This window comes from Mustela nivalis (genome assembly GCF_964662115.1).
Source record: "Mustela nivalis genome assembly, chromosome: 3".
NCBI classification, from domain to species: domain Eukaryota; kingdom Metazoa; phylum Chordata; class Mammalia; order Carnivora; family Mustelidae; genus Mustela; species Mustela nivalis.
In genome coordinates this window covers 165,322,148-165,341,622 of record NC_139022.1, presented here as the reverse complement: position 1 = coordinate 165,341,622, position 19,475 = coordinate 165,322,148, and the positions used below count along the sequence as shown (strand labels likewise).

Here is a 19,475-nt window from a genome sequence, read left to right as displayed (position 1 = left end):
TTTAGGTATTGGCATGATCAAAACTGTCGATGTAAATGTCTTAAAACAAATGAAATGGAACAAGTCATTGAGTTTCCAACGTTTTATACAGGATAAGGTTTGTGACTATATTTTAAATTGAATCTTTCCCTGACATAGAAGATTATCTGAGTATATCTTACTTAAACCATTCATTCTATCCATTAAAAAAAGGGGGGGGGGTTCTTTTGTTAAAAGAAAGGAGGGCAGGCAGGACAGAGACGGTAGTCTCCGTGCTTCAGAGCGGTGCACAGCAGGTGCGCAGAAGTTGCATACATTATAGTGCAAGCAGCAAATCCCCATGCTCCATCAATTTTGTATGGAGAAAAGAAGTGGGGAGGGCAAAAGAAAATGGTACATACAAGTCCATGATGGAGTGACCTGGTATACTGGATATACCTCGTGTCAGTCGAACACAAGACAACGCTAATAAGATCTGTCATAGTAACAGAGAATCATTCTCAGGAGTCCACAGAAGTGGAAAAAGAGGTCCTGATTACCTGCATAAGCTTCATTTTGTGGTGTACCACCCCTAATCATAAGTGATTTTGAATCTTTCTGTTTAGTTTTGATTTTGGAAAATAAATCACAAAATATTGAAACAAATATCATTGTTTGGCTTAATTCAGGTATTCTTAATTAAACAGTACCACAGACTTTATTGAGCAATTGAAAATATACACAAAGAACAATAGCTTTTTCTCTGTATTTTTTTTTTTAATTTGACTGTCTTCTGATTAAATAACCCAGTTTCGATCATGGAAAGGGCACTTGTTTCTACAGTAGCTGTGTACAGCTTGCTCAGTTCCAAGTACTGTCTCCACGTTTCTTCCTTGTCATTGTTGAGGTTGTATCTCCACTTGCTCAGGAAGCAAATTCTACAAGATTGCAAGAATTAACCCCCTAAGTTGTTCTTTCAGATTCTATTTCTCCATAGAGTTCAGCTAACTTTTTAAATTCAGGTCCCCAGTCTCCAAGGTAGTGATAATCCTGGTCTGACTGTGTGGTCGCTGAATCCAGTGAGCTGATAGACCCAGCCTCTGATCTCTGACCTTCATAAGCATAAGTCTGAAGAGAGTCATAAGGGGGGACGCTGGGGTCTAGGTCGGCTTCTGCCAGTTTTTGCTTGATAAATTCCTGAACATCTATACTTTCCAGGGTGGACAATGTCTGGTGTCTGGGGGTGAGTTTCACTTCGGGTCTGATGTCTCTCCGATACTTGAGCTCCTCAGCGGCAGATGGGTTCCTCAAGGCTGTGATGTCAAAGGCTTCGGTGTCTTCCTCTCCGCCACCCTCATCATCATAGGTGACCACATTCTCCCTCACATCCTCCTCAGAGATGATCAGCGGCTCTTTTTTGCTGCGTCTCAGGGTGATAAAAAGTACTACAATTGCTGAAGAAAAATGGAAAAGAGAATGGAGAGTTAGAAAAAAGGATGGAAGTTCTTGGAGATTTGACATCAGCAATTACATTCTATTTAGACTTGCACTGTAACACCGTCATGATCTCTGCACTTTCTGGAGAACAGTTGAAGGGGTTTCTTTTTGTTTGTTTGTTTGTTTTGTTTTCTTTAGGTTTTTCATTTGTTTGTTTGTTTGTTTTTTGTTTTAAATCTCAAGGAATGTGAAAATGATTTCTCTACAAGGCCTTGGAAATCACTGATCTTTTCTAGAAAAAGAATATTTTCATTTGCCAGGCCTATGATTTCAGGATTCCTGGCTCACCATGGTCTGTCATCCAGTCTGCACACTGAGGCAAACACATGATGGAAGAGCGCAACGGAATTTTGCCTGGGAGAGTAACGGTGGGTGTTGGTCTATGTATAGATTCTAGGCAGATACACTAAAGGAAGGACATTTTAAGTTTCTGTCAAATAGGAAGGAGCCCATACTTTAAACCCTTTCCTTTTGATGCTTTGTAGGAAACCAAAGCAAGAATATTTTACATGGTTGATCCCTTTTGCTCAGTATTTTTAAGAATTATATTATCAGGCATTAATAATGGCATATACCTCTCAAGCTGCACAAGATGTTACTTTATTTGTACTTAAGTTTCAGAGGAATTTCTCAGATTACCAAATGTTTTTTACATAACACCTTGATTTAATCCTCACAGCAACGTATGGGTTTCCTCAAGGAAACTGGGGCTCAAGAGAAATTCCATGAATAACTAAGATCCGACTCGCAAATCACACAAATAGCAGATGGAGGAACTTAGATGGTAACCTACGACTTCTCACACCAAAGGTGATGAAGCTTCCGTTATCGTATTCCATTTTTGTTATTTCAAAAATATGGAACAAGGAACTGAGTTGGGCATGTGGATTATTACCAGTAATGTCACAACCATTAGAAGAAATGATGTAAATGGATCTTGGGCAGGTTGCTTTGGCTGTTGCTCAGTATTTTCAAATCTTTCTATTTGATGATACTAAGCCATTACTAAATAGAAAGAATTACCTTACTTCTACTTTGTGCTATTAGGCCCAGGATTCTTTATTTCAGCTTTACAGAATGTTCGTGGTCAGGTGAAATCTAAGTTTTATGGTAACAGTTATTGGGACATTGATATGTTAAACATTCTTTATAATGTGATAATCAAAGATGTACACTCAAAAGGCATGTATATATGTGTTTGTATAATGTGTACATATATGTATAACATGGATAAATATGTATATATAGAAACAGTTTAGAAATACACAGCATGTGACATACTTATGCTATACACACACATACAAATATACACCTACTGGCATGTACTTTTACCTGAAATTCATGTTTCTATATTGTATTTTATCTATTTATTTCTGTATACTGTATTTTATCTGTCAACTTTACTGATAGGTATCCCAAATAGCATCCCTAATAACTCATTTCATCCCATTCAGAGGCTTTGATTTATCACCCATTATATATTTCTGTTCATCTTTATGATTAAGGAGGTTGTTCTAAATAAAAACATCTATTTAGACAAATTTTTTAATAGTAAAGTGTCTTGAATTTGTCAATAAACCAAGTTATTTTTTTAATGTGAAAATGATTGATTTCAAGGGAGTTTATGGGCATGCATACCACGGAGAATGTGATCAATATTATTATTAAAGTATGGAGGTAATTTGCATCTTTCACCAATATCAGTGCCCTGTTTGCCTAATGAGATCAGGCGATAAACCTGGAATTATTACGGCAGTTCATATGTACTTATTTTCCCAAATTAAAAAAATATTCCTGATATAATTTGATTCAAAATATAGATATTAGTTAAGTTTGAACCCTGAGGTCTCACGCTATCTCTTTCCTAAGAATGGACAGTCATTTGCCAGTGACCAGAGATTTCTAGATTTATTCCATATCTATTTACTGTATCAGCATACAATTAACCATATAATCTGGGACATTTTTAAGAATAAACAGGGATTTCATTTATAATTACTCTAGGACAGCAGGGCAAATATGGACATGTGGTCCCTCTATTCAAAGATAATTTTAGAGAAACTCAGAGAAGAATGTGGAAGCACTGATAATTCGATGTGTTTCCAGGGAATTGCTTTATATTTATGTTTGTTCAGTCAATATTTCTGGAGCAAATCGCACACAGTACATACTCTGTACATAATTCTTAAGTGGACTAACAAAAGAATAATCTCTGTAGAGTGACGTTGTGGCATAGCCTAACTAGGAAAATAATTTTTAAATATAGTTTTAAGTCAGTTCATGGTCATTAGTAATACCAAACACCTTATTTTGCTTGATAATAATTTTTAATGTTTGAAAGCCAAACTAAACGTTTGCCAAAAAAAAAAAAATCCACAAATCAAATATATTTTAGAGAATGAAGGTAACAATTACATACACGGTTTTGAGAGTTAAGCTCTTTTTAAAAATGGCAGCCAAATGAGTATTTTCAAATGACTTCCCTCCCCCTCACAGTCTAGCAACCCATATTATGTGAAACAAGGTACCTCTTCTTAAAGTGGGTTATCTGGGGAAGAAATAACTTGACAGAGCCATGACATTATAAAATAAATGAGATGGAGTGCTTACTCCTTTGTTCAAAATTATATAATATTTTCGTATTTTGAAATTTTATATAATCTGGATTGAAATATTAAACTGTAGTGTTTGGGGAGGATTTTATTCTAATGACTATTTTATTCTTGGTTAGTATATTTCTTTTCCTTCTCTTTGAGTTTGGTTAGGATTTTAAATTCATTTTATTCTCTTTATTTAAGAAACTTAAAATGAATTTACTGAGTTTTATTCATTTATTTTATTCATGAACGAATTCAAATTTAGGGAAACATTTTTGTATTTCCTTTCTCATATAATTCCACTCATTTATTAATTTTATTAATTTATCTATCCATGATTCCATAGTGCTCGGACTTCTAAGGGGTTTTGCATTTTCATAATGTGAACTGTCATACAGCTTGCATTTGAATACGCTATATACTGACTCCCAACACATTTCCCCAAAATACTTTCCATAGTAGAATTTATTTTTGTTTATTTACTTACTTATCTTTTACCCATAAATATCACCTTGTTCTTTTTTATACCATCTTATGTTGGTACCAAGTTTGGCAGAAATGAGGTGGCCCAAGTCAGGGAGATTACTTTTACTAGATCCTGTTGTGCTATTGTCATGCCAGTCGATGGCACTTCTCACTGGAACTTATTTTTGCAGACCAAGGGGAGCTCATGCAGTCATGTCAGATAGCTCAGCTGACAAGCAGGTTGGCATGTGTCTCCACACTGATTCCACCTTTGTTCCTAGTCCTTCACACTCTTCACATTAAATTTACCCTGATCCTCATTGATCAGGAAATTTACATCCACTCTTAGATGTAAATCCAGAAAGTGGACCCACCTAAGTCACCTGCTTATATGTGGTGTGTGGACTGAAGGGCAGGTGACAGAGGCCTGATTCAGAGACTGACTCAACGGTTTATTGTGCTAAGCTGTGATTTCTGTTTGCTCCGGACCATCTTATAAGGGATGGGGTGGAGGCTGGGAAAGAAATGTCAGATCCCCAAAAGGGAAAAAGAACTCTAGTTATCCCTCCTCTAGCACCAAATTCTGATTGCATCATGAAGGCTCACCCTAAAGTCTCTCCCCTACATCCCATCAAAAAAGGGTCTTAAAAAGGTAATTCTGACAAATCATAACCTGACTCACGATGTGCACATGTACCATTCAAAGTGAGGCCCACTTATTTTCAAGCACCAATTTCAGATAATTGATTTACACACATGCATAGAATCTATAAGAAAACATAAATAAGCACCACAAAATTTTATAGATGACTCTAAGGTTCTTTACTAGTTGATAGTTTATTTTTATAGAGTTGTAAAAAGAAACAAGAGACTGTAGAGGTCGCCTGAGATCATACAGTTAATTAGCAGCAAAATCAGGGCTGGGTTCATATAAGTCATTTCCACAAACAGCTGATAATCAGAACACTTTTCAATATTAAAATATTCATTTCACAATTTGTTTAGCTGTTAGTTTTTAACTTTATTTCAGAATTACAAAAAGTTCCAAAATAAAGTTTTGCCACCTCTGCTGTTGCTGATGTTTTCCTTGGAAATTATGAGCTTGCACAGAAACAAACATTATTTTAAAATTACAGATGACCACATTCTGAGTCTACTGGCTAAGTATCTTCTGAATAAAAATATAAATCCTTACAACTGTCATGAAAAGTAAAAATTACATTATAAATAATGGTTGTTTAAACCTGAAGTAACAAAATGATTCTTCAAGCTTTGGATAAAACTGTAAAAATACATTTGAGTTTCAATAAAAATTGAAGGAGTAAACATATTAAATGGCACTTCTGTTTTATTAGTCCTCTGGGGGAGCATAAAATTTAGAATGCTCTCTTATTTACCCCAAAGGAGAAATGACATTTTTATAAAATCTATTAAAGGGAAGTATTGTTTCATGCTATAATAAAATGTTATTTTACATAATATACCTTAAATATACCTGTATATTAACATTTTTAATTAACTTTTTAAGCCTTTACCTTAGTATTCAAAGATGGTTTGATGGTGCTAGATGAAAACAAAAGGCATAGATAAGTAATGCCTCCAAATGAACTATCTTTCAAAATCAGGACTTTGGTAGACCTTATACTGGAGTCACAGGGTTCTATTCTTTTTGGTTTAGGATAGGAACCCTGGAGGGATCAATATTTGTACTTGTTCTATTTAATTTTATTTTATTTTATCTTATTTTCCATTTTTGTTTTGTTTGTGAGCTTTTGTTTTGACTTTCAAACAGAAAAAACGTAATACATAAATGTCTAAAGCAAATAACAGTTGTAACCAATTAATACATAAAGAAATAGAATTTAGAAAGCCGAATTTTCCTGGTTTCCTTCACCTTGCATCTACTATAAGACTTTATCGCAGTGAAATACTTCCAGTGGGGGGGGGGGGCACTGAACCTCCGTGCTCTACTTTGCTAAGTGCAATTGGTACATTTGTTTTTTATTATTTATTTATTTATTTATTTGAGAGAGAGAGAGAGAGAGAAAGCTCCTGTATGGGTGGGGGAGGGAGGTGGAGGAGAGGGAGAGGAATAAGCAAACTCCCAGCTGATCAGGGAAACCAGTGAAGGGCTTGATCCTGGGATCATGATATGAGCCAAAGGCAGATGTTTAACCTACTGAGCCACCCAGATGCCCCTAAAATAGTATCTAAATTTGTATATTTTAGATCTAAATCTAAATCTACAATCTAAATTGTAGATAACCAGTGGGGGCTTCATTGAGCATGGTAGATGTTGGGCTTCATTCTAGAGTATAAAGAAACATTTAAAGCAAGAGAAGAAGAGAGTCCGTCACGAGATTTGTATTCTGAAAAAAGATGACTACAAATGAAGTAGAAAACAAGTCTCACAATGGAGGCAGAACACTTAGACAATGAAATTAGGACAGCGGTCTCTCGGCATGGTTTGGACTAGCAGAATTAGAACAGAGGTGAAGAGTAGATAATATCAAGATGTAGATAAATCTAAAATTGTAGATTTTAGATATACAATTTACTTAAACTTAGATCAGCTCTTGACACTGTTGAATGCTCTGTCCTCTTTGATATACTTTTCACCCTTTGACTTTGATGACATCATACTTTAATTCCTCTTTCTTCTCTGACGTCCCCTTCATGCTATCCTGCCATCACATCCTTCCTGAGACGGTGACCATCTGGAACTCATCACGGCTCACCCTAGTTTATTATCTCAACAAAGTGCACCTCTGGTGCCCCTGGCTCAGTGAGGAATGGGGTCCACATTCAGCAAGAGATAGAAAGTTATCTTTGATCCTGTGCTAACTCAGACAATATCTAATTTATCCAAGATCAGTTTTTTTTTTTTTTTAATTTCAGCTATTTTGTTTTTATCTCTTGGAAACTTGTTCCAAAAAAGATACACCATGTCATAAACATTAGGTATTTGTTCACTGACATAAAATGATCAGTGCTGTAGTTTTCAAATGGAATCTCAGGGACTGCCAGTAAATATTTTGCTAAAATTTTAATAAAAAAATGTTCTGCCAGGCATCTGCGTCATATTATCCAAGATCACTTTTGATTTCATCTAACACATCTTGATATTATCTACTCTTCACCTCTGTTCTAACTCTGCTAGTCCAAACCATGCCGAGAGACCGCTGTCTTAATTTCATTGTCTATGAATTCTGCCTCCATTGTGAGACTTGTTCTCTACTTCATTTGTAGTCATCTTTTTTCAGAATACAAATCTCATGATGGACTCTCTTCTTCTCTTGCTTTAAAGGTTTCTTTATACTCTAGAATGAAGCCCAACATCTACCATGCTCAATGAAGCCCCAAACTGGTTTTTGTTTGTTTTGCTTTGTTATTTATTTATTTATTTATTTATTTTGCCTCAAACTGTCTTAATGCTGCTGAAATAACCATCCCACTTCTCAGCCTCATTCTACCTTCCTCTGCACTCCTTACGTACTGGCCATTTGTCTTTATCTCAGGAACAAAATAAGGAACATCGCTTGCAAAAAAAAAAGAAAAGAAAAGAAAAAGTCTTTCTCAACAAAGCATGTTGCTTTTGTTTTTCTGTTTTCCTTCCATGTGTGAACAGTACTGAGAAACAAGCAAAAGAGAAGGTTGCTAAGAGAAAGCATCAACGAATGGAGAGAGCATGCTGGGTAAGTAAGTACGCACTTCGAACAATGAAACAGAAAGATTCCTTACATCTATTTCTCTTGTTATAGCAAAATCTGGATTTGTGGTCTTGTTGAAATAGTAGTTTTAAAGAGTTTATAGTAATAGCTTCAAAATGTGGTCATGATAACTTAGACTGTGAAAATGATAATCCATAATTAGAGAAAGTGCCCTGTTTTTTATTAAAATGAAATATAATGCAAATCTCAAGTAAAAATCCCATTATACAATAAAATTTAACATCTCTAAGGCCAAAATTATTTAGATTAGCACTTTAAAATTCAGCTAGCATTGATGATTGAGTAATATTTTTGACCAATAGAAATTGCTACAAGAAATCTATTTTTTATTTGGTGTTTAGATTCATTATATTTATTTATTTATTTTAAAGATTTTATTTATTTGACAGAGATCACAAGTAGGCAGAGAGGCAGGCAGAGAGAGAAGGAAGCAGGCTCTCTGCTCTCTCCGCTGAGCAGAGAGCCCAATGCGGGGCTGGATCCCAGAACCCCGAGATCATGACCTGAGCCAAAGGCAGAGGCTTTAAACCACTGAGCCACCCAGGTGCCCCTAGATTCATTTTAGAATGATAACAGTTATGTTCTTTGAAATCTATTATAAGAGCCGTTTTAGTATGGTATTTAGAACTTTTAGTATGAATTCTTTTTAAAATGGATCCTTCCCTAATATTTCTCTTATAGTCTATCTTTTCTTCTGACATTTTGGCTTTTCATCCCATTTGAATCAAATTACTTCTAGATCAGCTATGGTATTGAGAAAGCTAAACAAGAGGAAGTCTGTGCAGTTATATTTTGTGGTCCAAATTCTTGGGTTCTGTCAAAACGACTGACTTTCTCTCTCTTTTCTAATGCACTGTTGGCCACTGTAGGGTACATTCCGAATCGTCATCATACAACGCTAGGAGGCTGGAGGACTTACCTAGGAGAATGACAACACACAGCAGAATAGCGATTAAGGCCCCTGTACTCAAGCCAGCCGAGGACAGGAACGCTTCCGCGTGGCAGGTCCGCACTCGCCCGTCTCTCTCGCATGCACAAACCCTGACGGTGAGGGTGCTGCTGCTGCTGAGAGAGGGGATTCCACCATCAGAGATCATAATGGGGAGATAATACACATCCTGAATAGTTCGACTAAATCTCCTCCGCCTTGTCAGAATGCTGGCTGTGTTATCTATGACAGACATAAGCAAAACAAAATGTACTTAGTAAAGCCGCCATTCAAGATTCACATTTCCTTTAATGGATAAAATGGGTATCTGTGATTTTTTTTTTAAATTTTAGTTTATGAAATGGACACAGGAACATGAAGGGGCAATCATTAAAACATGACTAATAAATGTTCTTAAACTGAGATAGTGACTTGGAAAAATTAATTGAGCCCAAACTAAACGAGAAGGGGAAGAGTAGAAGAGGAGTGAACAAGCAGTCAACATTTCCGACATGGACGTAATAGCAAAAAGATTTAAAAGACGACAGATGGCTTCAAGCCAATGAGTCCTGGCCTTTGAGAAGAGACAGCGGTCCCCATCCCAAACTTTATGACTCAAGGTAAGCAATAGAAACAGACATCTCTATTATTAGCAAACTACTCAGGTGATGTTAATGTACAAAAAAGGGGAGCATTGGTATAGATGATAAATTACAGAGGTCAGACCAATTGACAAACTTTTTCAGATTTAATTGTGATTTGAATCGCTCTCGTTATAGTAGATGCAACAAGGAAAGTTAATGATGAATAAAATAGTTAATTCTATTTTTATGTACTTTAAAAATACTATATATTACACTAAATGCCTGCATGATCAATCTGTGGATTAAAGATTTTGATCTATCCACAAAACATCATAAAGGAGAAGATGTTAAATTTCTAATTTTTTAAGAAAAATCATTTTTACTATAAATAATAATTTAAAAAAAATAAATAACCTAAAACCCAGAGCATAAATTGCCCAAAATCAAAAAGCTGGTGAATAATCAGGATACAACCTCAATACATTCTAGAACCCTGCTCAAAACCACAATGTCATACTTCCTTTTTACTCATTAACATTATACTGATGTTCTCAAGTACACATAGTATATGGTAATCTCAGTATTGTTATTCCTCATTCCAGCAAGCCTGTTGACCAAAAGACCCTTTTAGTATATACTTCGAGGTGCTGCGCAGATTCCCAGCCTGGAATAACTAGTTAACCTAGCTGTAGATTATCACCTGGCCCTATGTTGCATCCTTCTGGAGCAGCAGTTCCTTAGTGACTCATTGCTCCAAGGTTATAAAGGTCTAGCCATTTCTACTGAATGTAGACATAGTGAATGGCAGGTTTAGTTCCACAGCTTTACTCTTGGGTCAGCGATGAGGCATTAAATTTGCATAGCAATTCAATTTCTCACTCTGCTCAACCTTCTTCCTCTCACTGCCCCACAGATGTTGATCCCAAGGGCACACTCCCGTAAAAGACCTGCCCTCTAAATTCCAGTTCAGAGTTTGCTTCTGGAGAACCTAACCTGAAGCAACACCTGTGAGTTAATTATCTTTCACTGAAAAGTAAGTGACTCATTACACAATGACATTCAGGAATTCTTTTATCTCTTCAATTGTTTTATTCTGAAAATTGGAATTCTGTTACATATGACGATGTTTAAGATAGTCATGATACAATAACTTACAGCTATGCTTTCTTGATTTTATATGGCCAAATTAATGCAATAGAAAGATAAACTTTTCAAATATTCAATATAATACAGGTAATAAAACACATGAATTATATATATGTATTCATAATCATATACACACATACACATATGACTATATACATAGGCCTATACATATAATTGAAGGTTTGTTATAGAGCATAAATAGCTAATAAGAAATTACAAAAGGTTTTCTTACCCAGTAGAAAAGAAAAAAAGAAAAATGTATCAATTGTGTATTCTTTTTTTTTTAAAGATTATATTTATTTATTTGACAGAGAGAGAGATCACAAGTAGGCAGAGAAGCAGGCAGAGAGAGAAGAGGAAGCAGGCACCCTGCTGAGCAGAGAGCCCGATACGGGGCTCGATCCGAGAACCCTGAGATCATGACCTGAGCTAAAAGCAGAGGCTTAACCCACTGAGCCTCCCAGGCACCCCATCAATTGTCTATTCTGAAACAAGTTGCGAATAGGGAAAGAAAAATAGCATAAATTCATCATGTGTGTTATATAACCGTACAGTCACAAGCACTCTTCCAGAAACCTGAACTTTTGGAGGAAGCACATTTCTTGGCTATAGGATGTTGCATCATGATTAATATAAACTTGCCTATATGTACAACTCTCTAGTCCAAGGCAAAGGTATGAACTAAGTGTTCACAGGCACAAACATGTTTCAGAATCTCATTGCTGGCCTCTGAAGAAGAGATGTAAGGCACTGGCCCTTGATTTCAATAAACATAATTAATAATGTGTAGAATGACCTAACATGCAACAGTGGGTATGTCTCCCTTTTATGGCTCTCACCTAATGTTCACTTTATATCCTTAATTTGGAAGCATACTCTGTTTCAGAATAATTATTTGAAATGCAATCAGAAATGAAGAGAAAGCCAGGAAATGTTTCTACTACACCTTAAGTTCTTAAATAGAAAGCTCTCAGACACAGAAACATAAAAATATTCTTTCTTTCTTTCTTTCTTTCTTTTTTTTCCAGGTGAAGTTTTGACTTTTGAAAGGAAAAGAGGATTCATGAAGGAAAGAGCTTCCTACCTAGAAAGATTTAGCTGAGCAGAATAATGAGCTCCTGAAAAGGGATATTGTGTACCTAACCAGAACTGCAAAAAATGTACTTGACTGAAAGCTCACTGAACTTGAACAAGGAAACTTTAAACTAAAATGAAAGAGGTAAGAAGATATATATGAATATGTATACATATATATCTTACTTACTTTTATATTTAAATACAGGGAACAAAATTTGTCTTGTTGAGACTGAAAAACTTGTTGTCAAGAGCAACAACGAATCTCTAAACTTGAAGTACAATTAAAACAGTATACACCAAGTTTTATAGAAAATATTGACTTCCAAGTGGATAAAAATTAATATGAGCTGAATAAAGGGCAGCTATAATAGGATGGAACATCTGTGAATGAAAAGTGCTAATTATCGATGCCAAATAAAGGACAGTCTCTAATAATGTGTACCTAAGTTTGTTTCTTCTAATTCTCAATACTTTGGATGACGCTCATAGAACTCTTAGAAACCAAGCAAATATATTTGGTTAGGATTTAAAAAGACACTGAACAGTTAGCACAAAGACCTTACACTAAAACAATGTGCAACAAAGATGCATATTAGATTGCAAAAATTTCGTGTAAGAGAGATCTTGAGTAACAGCAATTATTTTGCAATATATATCTCTGAAAGCAGGAGTAAGGCCACAGGGAGGTAAAACAAAACAAAATAACAACAACAACAAAAACTAAAACAGTCTTGGAATCATTCAATAAAGGTATGAGATATCTATGCATCTCCTTATTGAGAAAACTGCACTGGACTAATCTGTGTACTTTTGAGTATACTATCTTAAAAGTGCTACTTTACCCCAAGAGGTGTTTTAGAAGTCTTTGGAAAGAGAAAAAAGATTAGAATAATAAACCTGGTGATTCACAGACCTGTACCCCTGGGGATAAAAATATATGTTTATAAAAAATAAAAAGTTAAACAAGAAAAAAAAAAATATATCATGGGGAAGAGTCTTTGAAACAAAAGTGTAAAATTCTTACATGTCCCATATGAACTCAGGTGACCAAATGGTCTCAGAAATTGGCCAGAAAAATTGGGAAACTCTCTTAGTAATTCATGTCTTTCTGAGTATAATCAGTACATTCCTGATATTCCCATGAACCACATCTTCAATGTAATTTGGAAATAGCCTGGAATGTGATTTACTCTTTTAACATAGATGACAAAGAATTTTTTATTTTAATATATAGTCTATTTCTTTCTCTTAAAAGGATATGGGCACATACAGGAGGAGGTAGGGAGACTGCTGTGCATATGTAACTTCTGAATCATGAGGACACTTTATTATTTTTTAATTTTTAAAAAATATTTCATTTATTTATTTGACAGAGATCACAAGTAGGCAGAGAGGCAGCAACGAGATGGAGGGAGGGATCCAGCTCCCCGCTAAGCAGAGAGCCCGATGCAGGACTCGATCCCAGAACCCTGAGATCATGACCTGAGCCAAAGGCAGAGGCTTAACCCACTGAACCACCCAGGCATCCCCTGGACACTAAAAAAATAACGAAAGAGGTAAGATTTGGAGTCCTTTGACAAGTGATCATAAGAATAAAATTCATTTTAGAACTCCAGGAATTTTACAACTGATTGATAAGTCACAAAAAATATTTACTGTAAAATATACTGTTGAATAGATAGGTACACTTGCAACCTTTCTGTTTCTACAGGGACGGAAGGCTAGAGACTATGATAATACAATGTAAGTTGCATATTAGTTCTGGAATTCAGACAAAAGTTTCTGAAATTACTACTATGTATCCTATTTTTTATTTATTTAACATTTTTAAAGATTGTTTATTTATGTATTTATTTAGAGAAAGAGTGAGCGGGGGAGGGAGAAAAAGGAGAGGGGAGACCCTCCAGCAGATTCTGAGTGCAGAGCCTAACGTAGGGCTTGATTCCATGGCACAGAGATCACGACTAGAGTCAGATGATTAACCAACTGAGCCACACAGATGCCCTTTTTGCTTATTATTTTGAGAGATTTGAAAGATTCTAATCTCTGGTGCTACTTGTGTAAACTCTAAAACAATTTAAATTAAAATAGGGGTGCTTTGAAAATACTCCCTGGAGCCAAACAGATCCTATATTAAAGTCCAAAATTGCCTTATATCTTAGTAAGTATTAAAACTGTGTGTTCTTCAAAACTCTTTAATTATTAGACACCTATACACTCCCTGCCATTTCATAGGATTCTTTATTTGCTAATGCAGGTATGAAGATATGCTGTATCTCAACTGTAGCCAACAGACTATTAAAATCATATTTCCAAGCCCACCAGAACAACAGAAGTGTCTGAGATGCCCCAGATGTGGATCTCTAATTGAACTAAACTTTTTTTTTTTTTTTTGATGTTTAAAAAAATGTCTGAAGTGAAAGTTAGGAAATAGAAACTTCATTTTTCCAGACAAATAAATATGCATGACTTCCTATTGTTTTCATTTATTTTCTGGCCAAGCAGCCATAAGATCCGTTCATAATTCAACTGTGATTAGAGCCCATGCATGAAACAATGCTCTTTTGCTTTTCCTGTAAAGCTCCTCTCACATAATAGGTACTTGATAAATAATGATTTGAACTACATTCAGCAGGAACTGGTCTTCTGTTATGGTTCCCTTATTATGTTGACCTGTATTAAGAATTAAAATGAAAATGAACTTGTATCTCCTGTAACACTGTAGTGGCATTATTTCCTCATGCTCTCTATTTAATGTTCTTTCCTTCTCTCCTGCTTCCTGGCTTCCTGTTCTTTTAGCCTCGAATTGCCCTAATAGCCATTTTCAGACTCCGACTCTGCCTGTTCATTTAAGTTTGTAAACATCCTCCTGGTCTCACTTGAATTTCTGCCAAGCCACAAATGTATGATCCAATATGTCATTATGTTCCTAGTTTGCACCCTGAAATGTCGTGCCTTTGACCATCTGCCACACTCCCTCTTGCTAATCTTGAAACCCCAGATAAACACCACCGTCCAATGTCTAAGGTTTCTGCTTTCAGATTCATAAAAAAAAAAAAAAAATGTATGTTGGTAAAATAATTATGACCATCTCAACTGGCTCCACCAAGTGTGTAGAGAAACAGACTGTGCTCTCAAAGTAGATTAGTAATCAACCTATTAATATCCATTCTTTATCAGATACCTGGCCGTAGCTATTGAGTTTCTTTTGCCATTTTCTTTTGAGCTCTCATCATCCACTCACACCAGGAAAACCTCACCTCTATCCCCAAAAGAAGCTACCATCTATTATCAACATTCTAAAACCACATTTGAAACTGCTCAATTCCTCTTTGACTTTCATTACGTCTGTATCTACAAGACTATGTATTCAAGACTTAAACAAGAACATAAGTCCATCTGAAGCAAAAATATGAATCTTGAAGAATATCAGCAAATCTGCTCATGAATAACACATTAATTTGTATAAGTGTTAATAACAGTGGAGAAGGTGATAAAAAAAAAAGAAGTTTTTAGAATAGAAATCCAACCCAAAATTCAGAATAATTCATGACTGTATCACAATAATATAATACTTATATACTTATAGAGGTAGATATAAGAGAAGTTTATTAAAAAAAAATATACGGACTATAAGAGAAACCCTTTACCCTTTACTGATAACATACCTTTAACAGCTACTATTATTCTTAGCAGGGAATGGATAAATCAAAGTAGATGATACTATGTTTGGAGTCACTATATTTATAAACACTGAAGGAAACTGTAAGGAAAAATCCTCAGCTTTAAAAAGTGAACATATAATCCTATGTATGAAGTTGTTTAATGTTTCCCCTGCCTCCGGACAGAGAGTGGAGTACGGGACTCCTATAGGAGACATTGGGTCCTTCCTGCCATGCCGGCAGAGAACAGCCTTCCTGCTCACAAACAGAAATCAGAACAAAGAGGCACGGAATGGCAGAACTAGTCATATTTTTATTTTTTCTACTTTTATGTTTTTGCTTAAAGAATAGGAGTTAGCTCTCCTTTTGTTGTCACTATGAGTAGGAGTATAAAAAGGTGAGAGACAGTGGAGTCCGTCAATTATTTTAGGAAAAAATACATAGAGACGTAAAAAAAAAAAAAGATTAAAATAGCTAAGAAGAAAATAACAGAATATTTTACCAACTAGAGCAAAAGGGCCTCTAAAACAAGTCGCTGCTTTTGCAAGTCATGCCTCCCCATTTTGGGGTCAAGATGGTATGTGAACTGTTTGCCTTCTCACAAGTCCTGTTATGAGTCTCTACCTTGTCTGGAAGGACAGTGTGATTGTATCGGGTGTGACAGCCCTCGTGTTAGTAAGGAGGACCATGATCCGACTGGGAGGGAATGGAGATAGGTAGTAGAACCCAAACAGCAAGTCTCAGCCTCACCAGAGCGCAGGTAAGTCCGAGCAAGGCAAATCTACCATCACATCCACTAAGGCTGTGTGAGGGGTCATTAGTAACTATATTCTGAGTTCAGACTATGGGTCTGTTATTTTATTTAGGAATGGGAGAAACTGCTAAATGTCTCTGGAAGCCCTGTGGATAAAAACAGAATTTTAAATGGTCATACTCTGTAGAGAAATTAAGCACATTACACCACCAGCTGCGAGTTCTCATTTGAAGGACAAAAATAAACTATGGGAGTATTGACTGCTATATAACTGATAATGCCAAAGAAGTACAAAATATACATAAAATCTCTGTGGTTCCCAGTATGTATCAGACTAAATAACCGCATTTCACTACTAATGGACCGTGAAATCTGAAAGAAAAAGCTCCCAAAAGACCCCTTTTTGTTGTCGCTGTTGTTACTTTTTACAGATAGGACTTTTTTTTTTTTTTTTTTTTTTTTTTTTTAGGATTTTATTCATCCATTTGAAAAGGGAAAAAGAGAGAGCAAAGCAGAGGGAGAGGGAGAAGCAGGCTCCTGGCTGAGCAGAGAGCCCGATGCGGGGCTCATTTCTAGGACCCTGAGCTCATGACCTGAGATGAAGGCAGAAACTTAGCCAACTGAGCCACCCAGGCTCCCCCAAAAGACACCCTTTTAACTTTTTAACAGAGTCAAAATTGAAAATAGTCCTCATGTTAAACTTAATGTAAACTTAGATATCCTTTCAATCAAACCCAAATAGCCACAAGTAAAAAACACTATTTTCCAGCATTGCCTTTTAAGTATTTTGCTAAAAGTCATAAAACAACTTATAAATAATATTGCTGTCACTTTTAGAAGTGTAAATGAATATTGCAAAGAAACAATACAAGGTGGTAAAAAGAAGGAAAAAACCAAAATCTTCAAAATGCTACAACAAGATGAAAATGAGAGTCTACGGATTCTTTTGTTTAGTATGATTAAAATGGTAAGCTTCAGCGCAGCTCATTCATTTAAAAATGTGGTATTTTGACTCACTCATTTTTAAAGAATGTGAGTATCTACAAAAGTAGAAAATGCATGATCTGAAGAAGAAAACTGAGAGACAAATATGAGGAGTAGATGTTCCTGAAAGCAAATTATCAATAAAATTATGATAAGGACTTTCAAATTTGGAAGGCATATTAAGTGTGATTTAGGGCCCTGCAAACAGAGATATAAGTATACATATAGTTATAAATGATCTCTTCCCCTAGTAAAACCTCTAGGATTTACAAATGCACTTGGCAATTAGAGTTAAGCCTAGGAATTAGGCTGGCAAATCTCCTTGCATCAAATAAAACCTAGTCCCTCAAGAGGCAGCATAAAGACCATGAAGCAGAACAGATTTACCTGCTAGACTAATGATAATTTTAGATTGGGGGATTCGATTACACTTTTGTATTATAAAATGAATGAACAAAGTTTTTGTGTGCACAGAACCCTGGTTATAAACTTATTCTCACCGACTTTGTGACATTACGGCTTCAGATGCTTGGTTTAGAAGTGGGAATGAGGGGGTGCCTGGGTGGCTCAGTGGGCTAAAGCCTCTGCCTTCGGCTCAAGTCATGGTCCCAGGGTCCTGGGATCGAGCCCCACGTTGGGCTTTCTGCTCCACGGGGAGCCTGCTTCTTCCTCTCTCTGCTTACCTCTCTGCCAACTTGTGATCTCTGTCTGTCAAGTAAATAAATAAAACCTTAAAAAAAAAAAAAAAAGAAGTGGGAATGAAACAATGGAGTTTTTGAGGCTAAAATGAAGTTCATTGTTTGCAATTTTAAGATTAGGTGGTTGGGGATGCTTGAGGTCTGTTAAGTTGGAATCTTGATTTTGGCTCAGGTCATGATCTTAGGGTCATGAGATTAAGACCTGCGTCTAGCTCTGTGCTTAGTGGGGAGTTTACTTGAGATTCTCTCACTCCCTTTGTCCCTCCCCTCGGTCCCCTCACTCTCTCTTTAAAATAAATAAACAAATCTTTGAAAAAATATAAACAAAGATTCGGTGGTCTTTGGAAAAATTTCATTTTAATCAGAAAGCATTTTTTGCTTTTCTTTTCTGTTGTTTTAGAGTAATGTACTTTAAAAATGTTGTGACTTAAATATCATCTTCTGAACTTCTTCTTTTTTATTTTAAAATTATTATTGATATGTTAGCTAATGATAAATAAGGTCATTATTAAACATACTGTATATGTTGCAAAAAAAAAAAAAATAGAATCCTTCACTTGGTTATTTTCCAAACCAAAGTCTTTAGTATTTAATAAGTAAGGGTCCTAATTTTCCAAATAAATATTACAGATTTTGGTTAAATACAAAATTTTCTATCCACCACAGTTTGGTATTAGAGCAACTAAAGGATTAACTAAAGGGTATATTTTCAAGCGTAGAGTATGGCACAGTGCTTAATACTTATTATGTGCTCAGGAGTGAATCCAATGCTTGTGTCTCTGCTTTGCCACATCTCCCCGACTAGATCTTCTAACTGTTGTTGCATTCTGTCCTCTCTACACTGTCTCAGTTCTTCATCTAATTGAAAAGTGTTCTGAGGTTCACTTTACCTGGTGGAACAGGCTCTATCCTGTAAGGTCAAATCATGTTCTATGTCTTTTGAACAATACAATCTTTAGTGATCTCCTTAAAGGAACTCAAGTGTCACTGAGTTCACAAGTTACATTTCATCACATCCTCACTTCCCCAACTAGATGGCAAGTCCCCCATAAGCAGGAGCTTTGTGTTTTAACTCCTAACACTCTGGAGTTAGCTTAGACCACTCAGGGCCTTATACACCACAGTCAATGCATGCCCCTTTATAGATTAAGTGGTAGGAGAAAACCAATGTTAATCTAAGAGCTGACTACAGGATTTCTTTTAGAGGGGGAAAAAAATAAAGCTCATTCTTTCTAAGAAGAGAGAACAAGAAGGGTGATGAATAGTAACATAGTGTGTGTCTTCTATAGAATGCGGGAAGCCAGTGTAAATGTCAAACAATGAAATAAAGCCCTGTGTGTGTTTGTGTGTGTGTGTGTGTGTGTGTGGGCACGCGCGCACACGCGCGCATGTGC

General features: G+C 35.9%; 1 protein-coding gene across 7 annotated transcripts in view; it reads right to left on the bottom strand.

The window, feature by feature from the left end:
* Positions 1 to 632: 632 nt before the first annotated feature.
* Positions 633 to 19,475, bottom strand: part of CDH18 (cadherin 18) — a 974,546-nt gene continuing 955,703 nt past the window's right edge. For 4 of the 7 annotated variants that reach the window (XM_082724407.1, XM_082724409.1, XM_082724408.1 and 1 more), the window contains 2 exons: positions 9,168 to 9,419; positions 633 to 1,412 (listed from right to left, as the gene is read on the bottom strand). In XM_082724407.1, coding sequence (XP_082580533.1) covers positions 922 to 1,412; positions 9,168 to 9,419 — 743 coding nt within the window. In that variant the 3' untranslated portion in view covers positions 633 to 921. The remainder of the gene's footprint in view (positions 1,413 to 9,167; positions 9,420 to 19,475) is intronic. The other 3 variants (XM_082724412.1, XM_082724413.1, XM_082724411.1) reach the window with 2 other exon arrangements.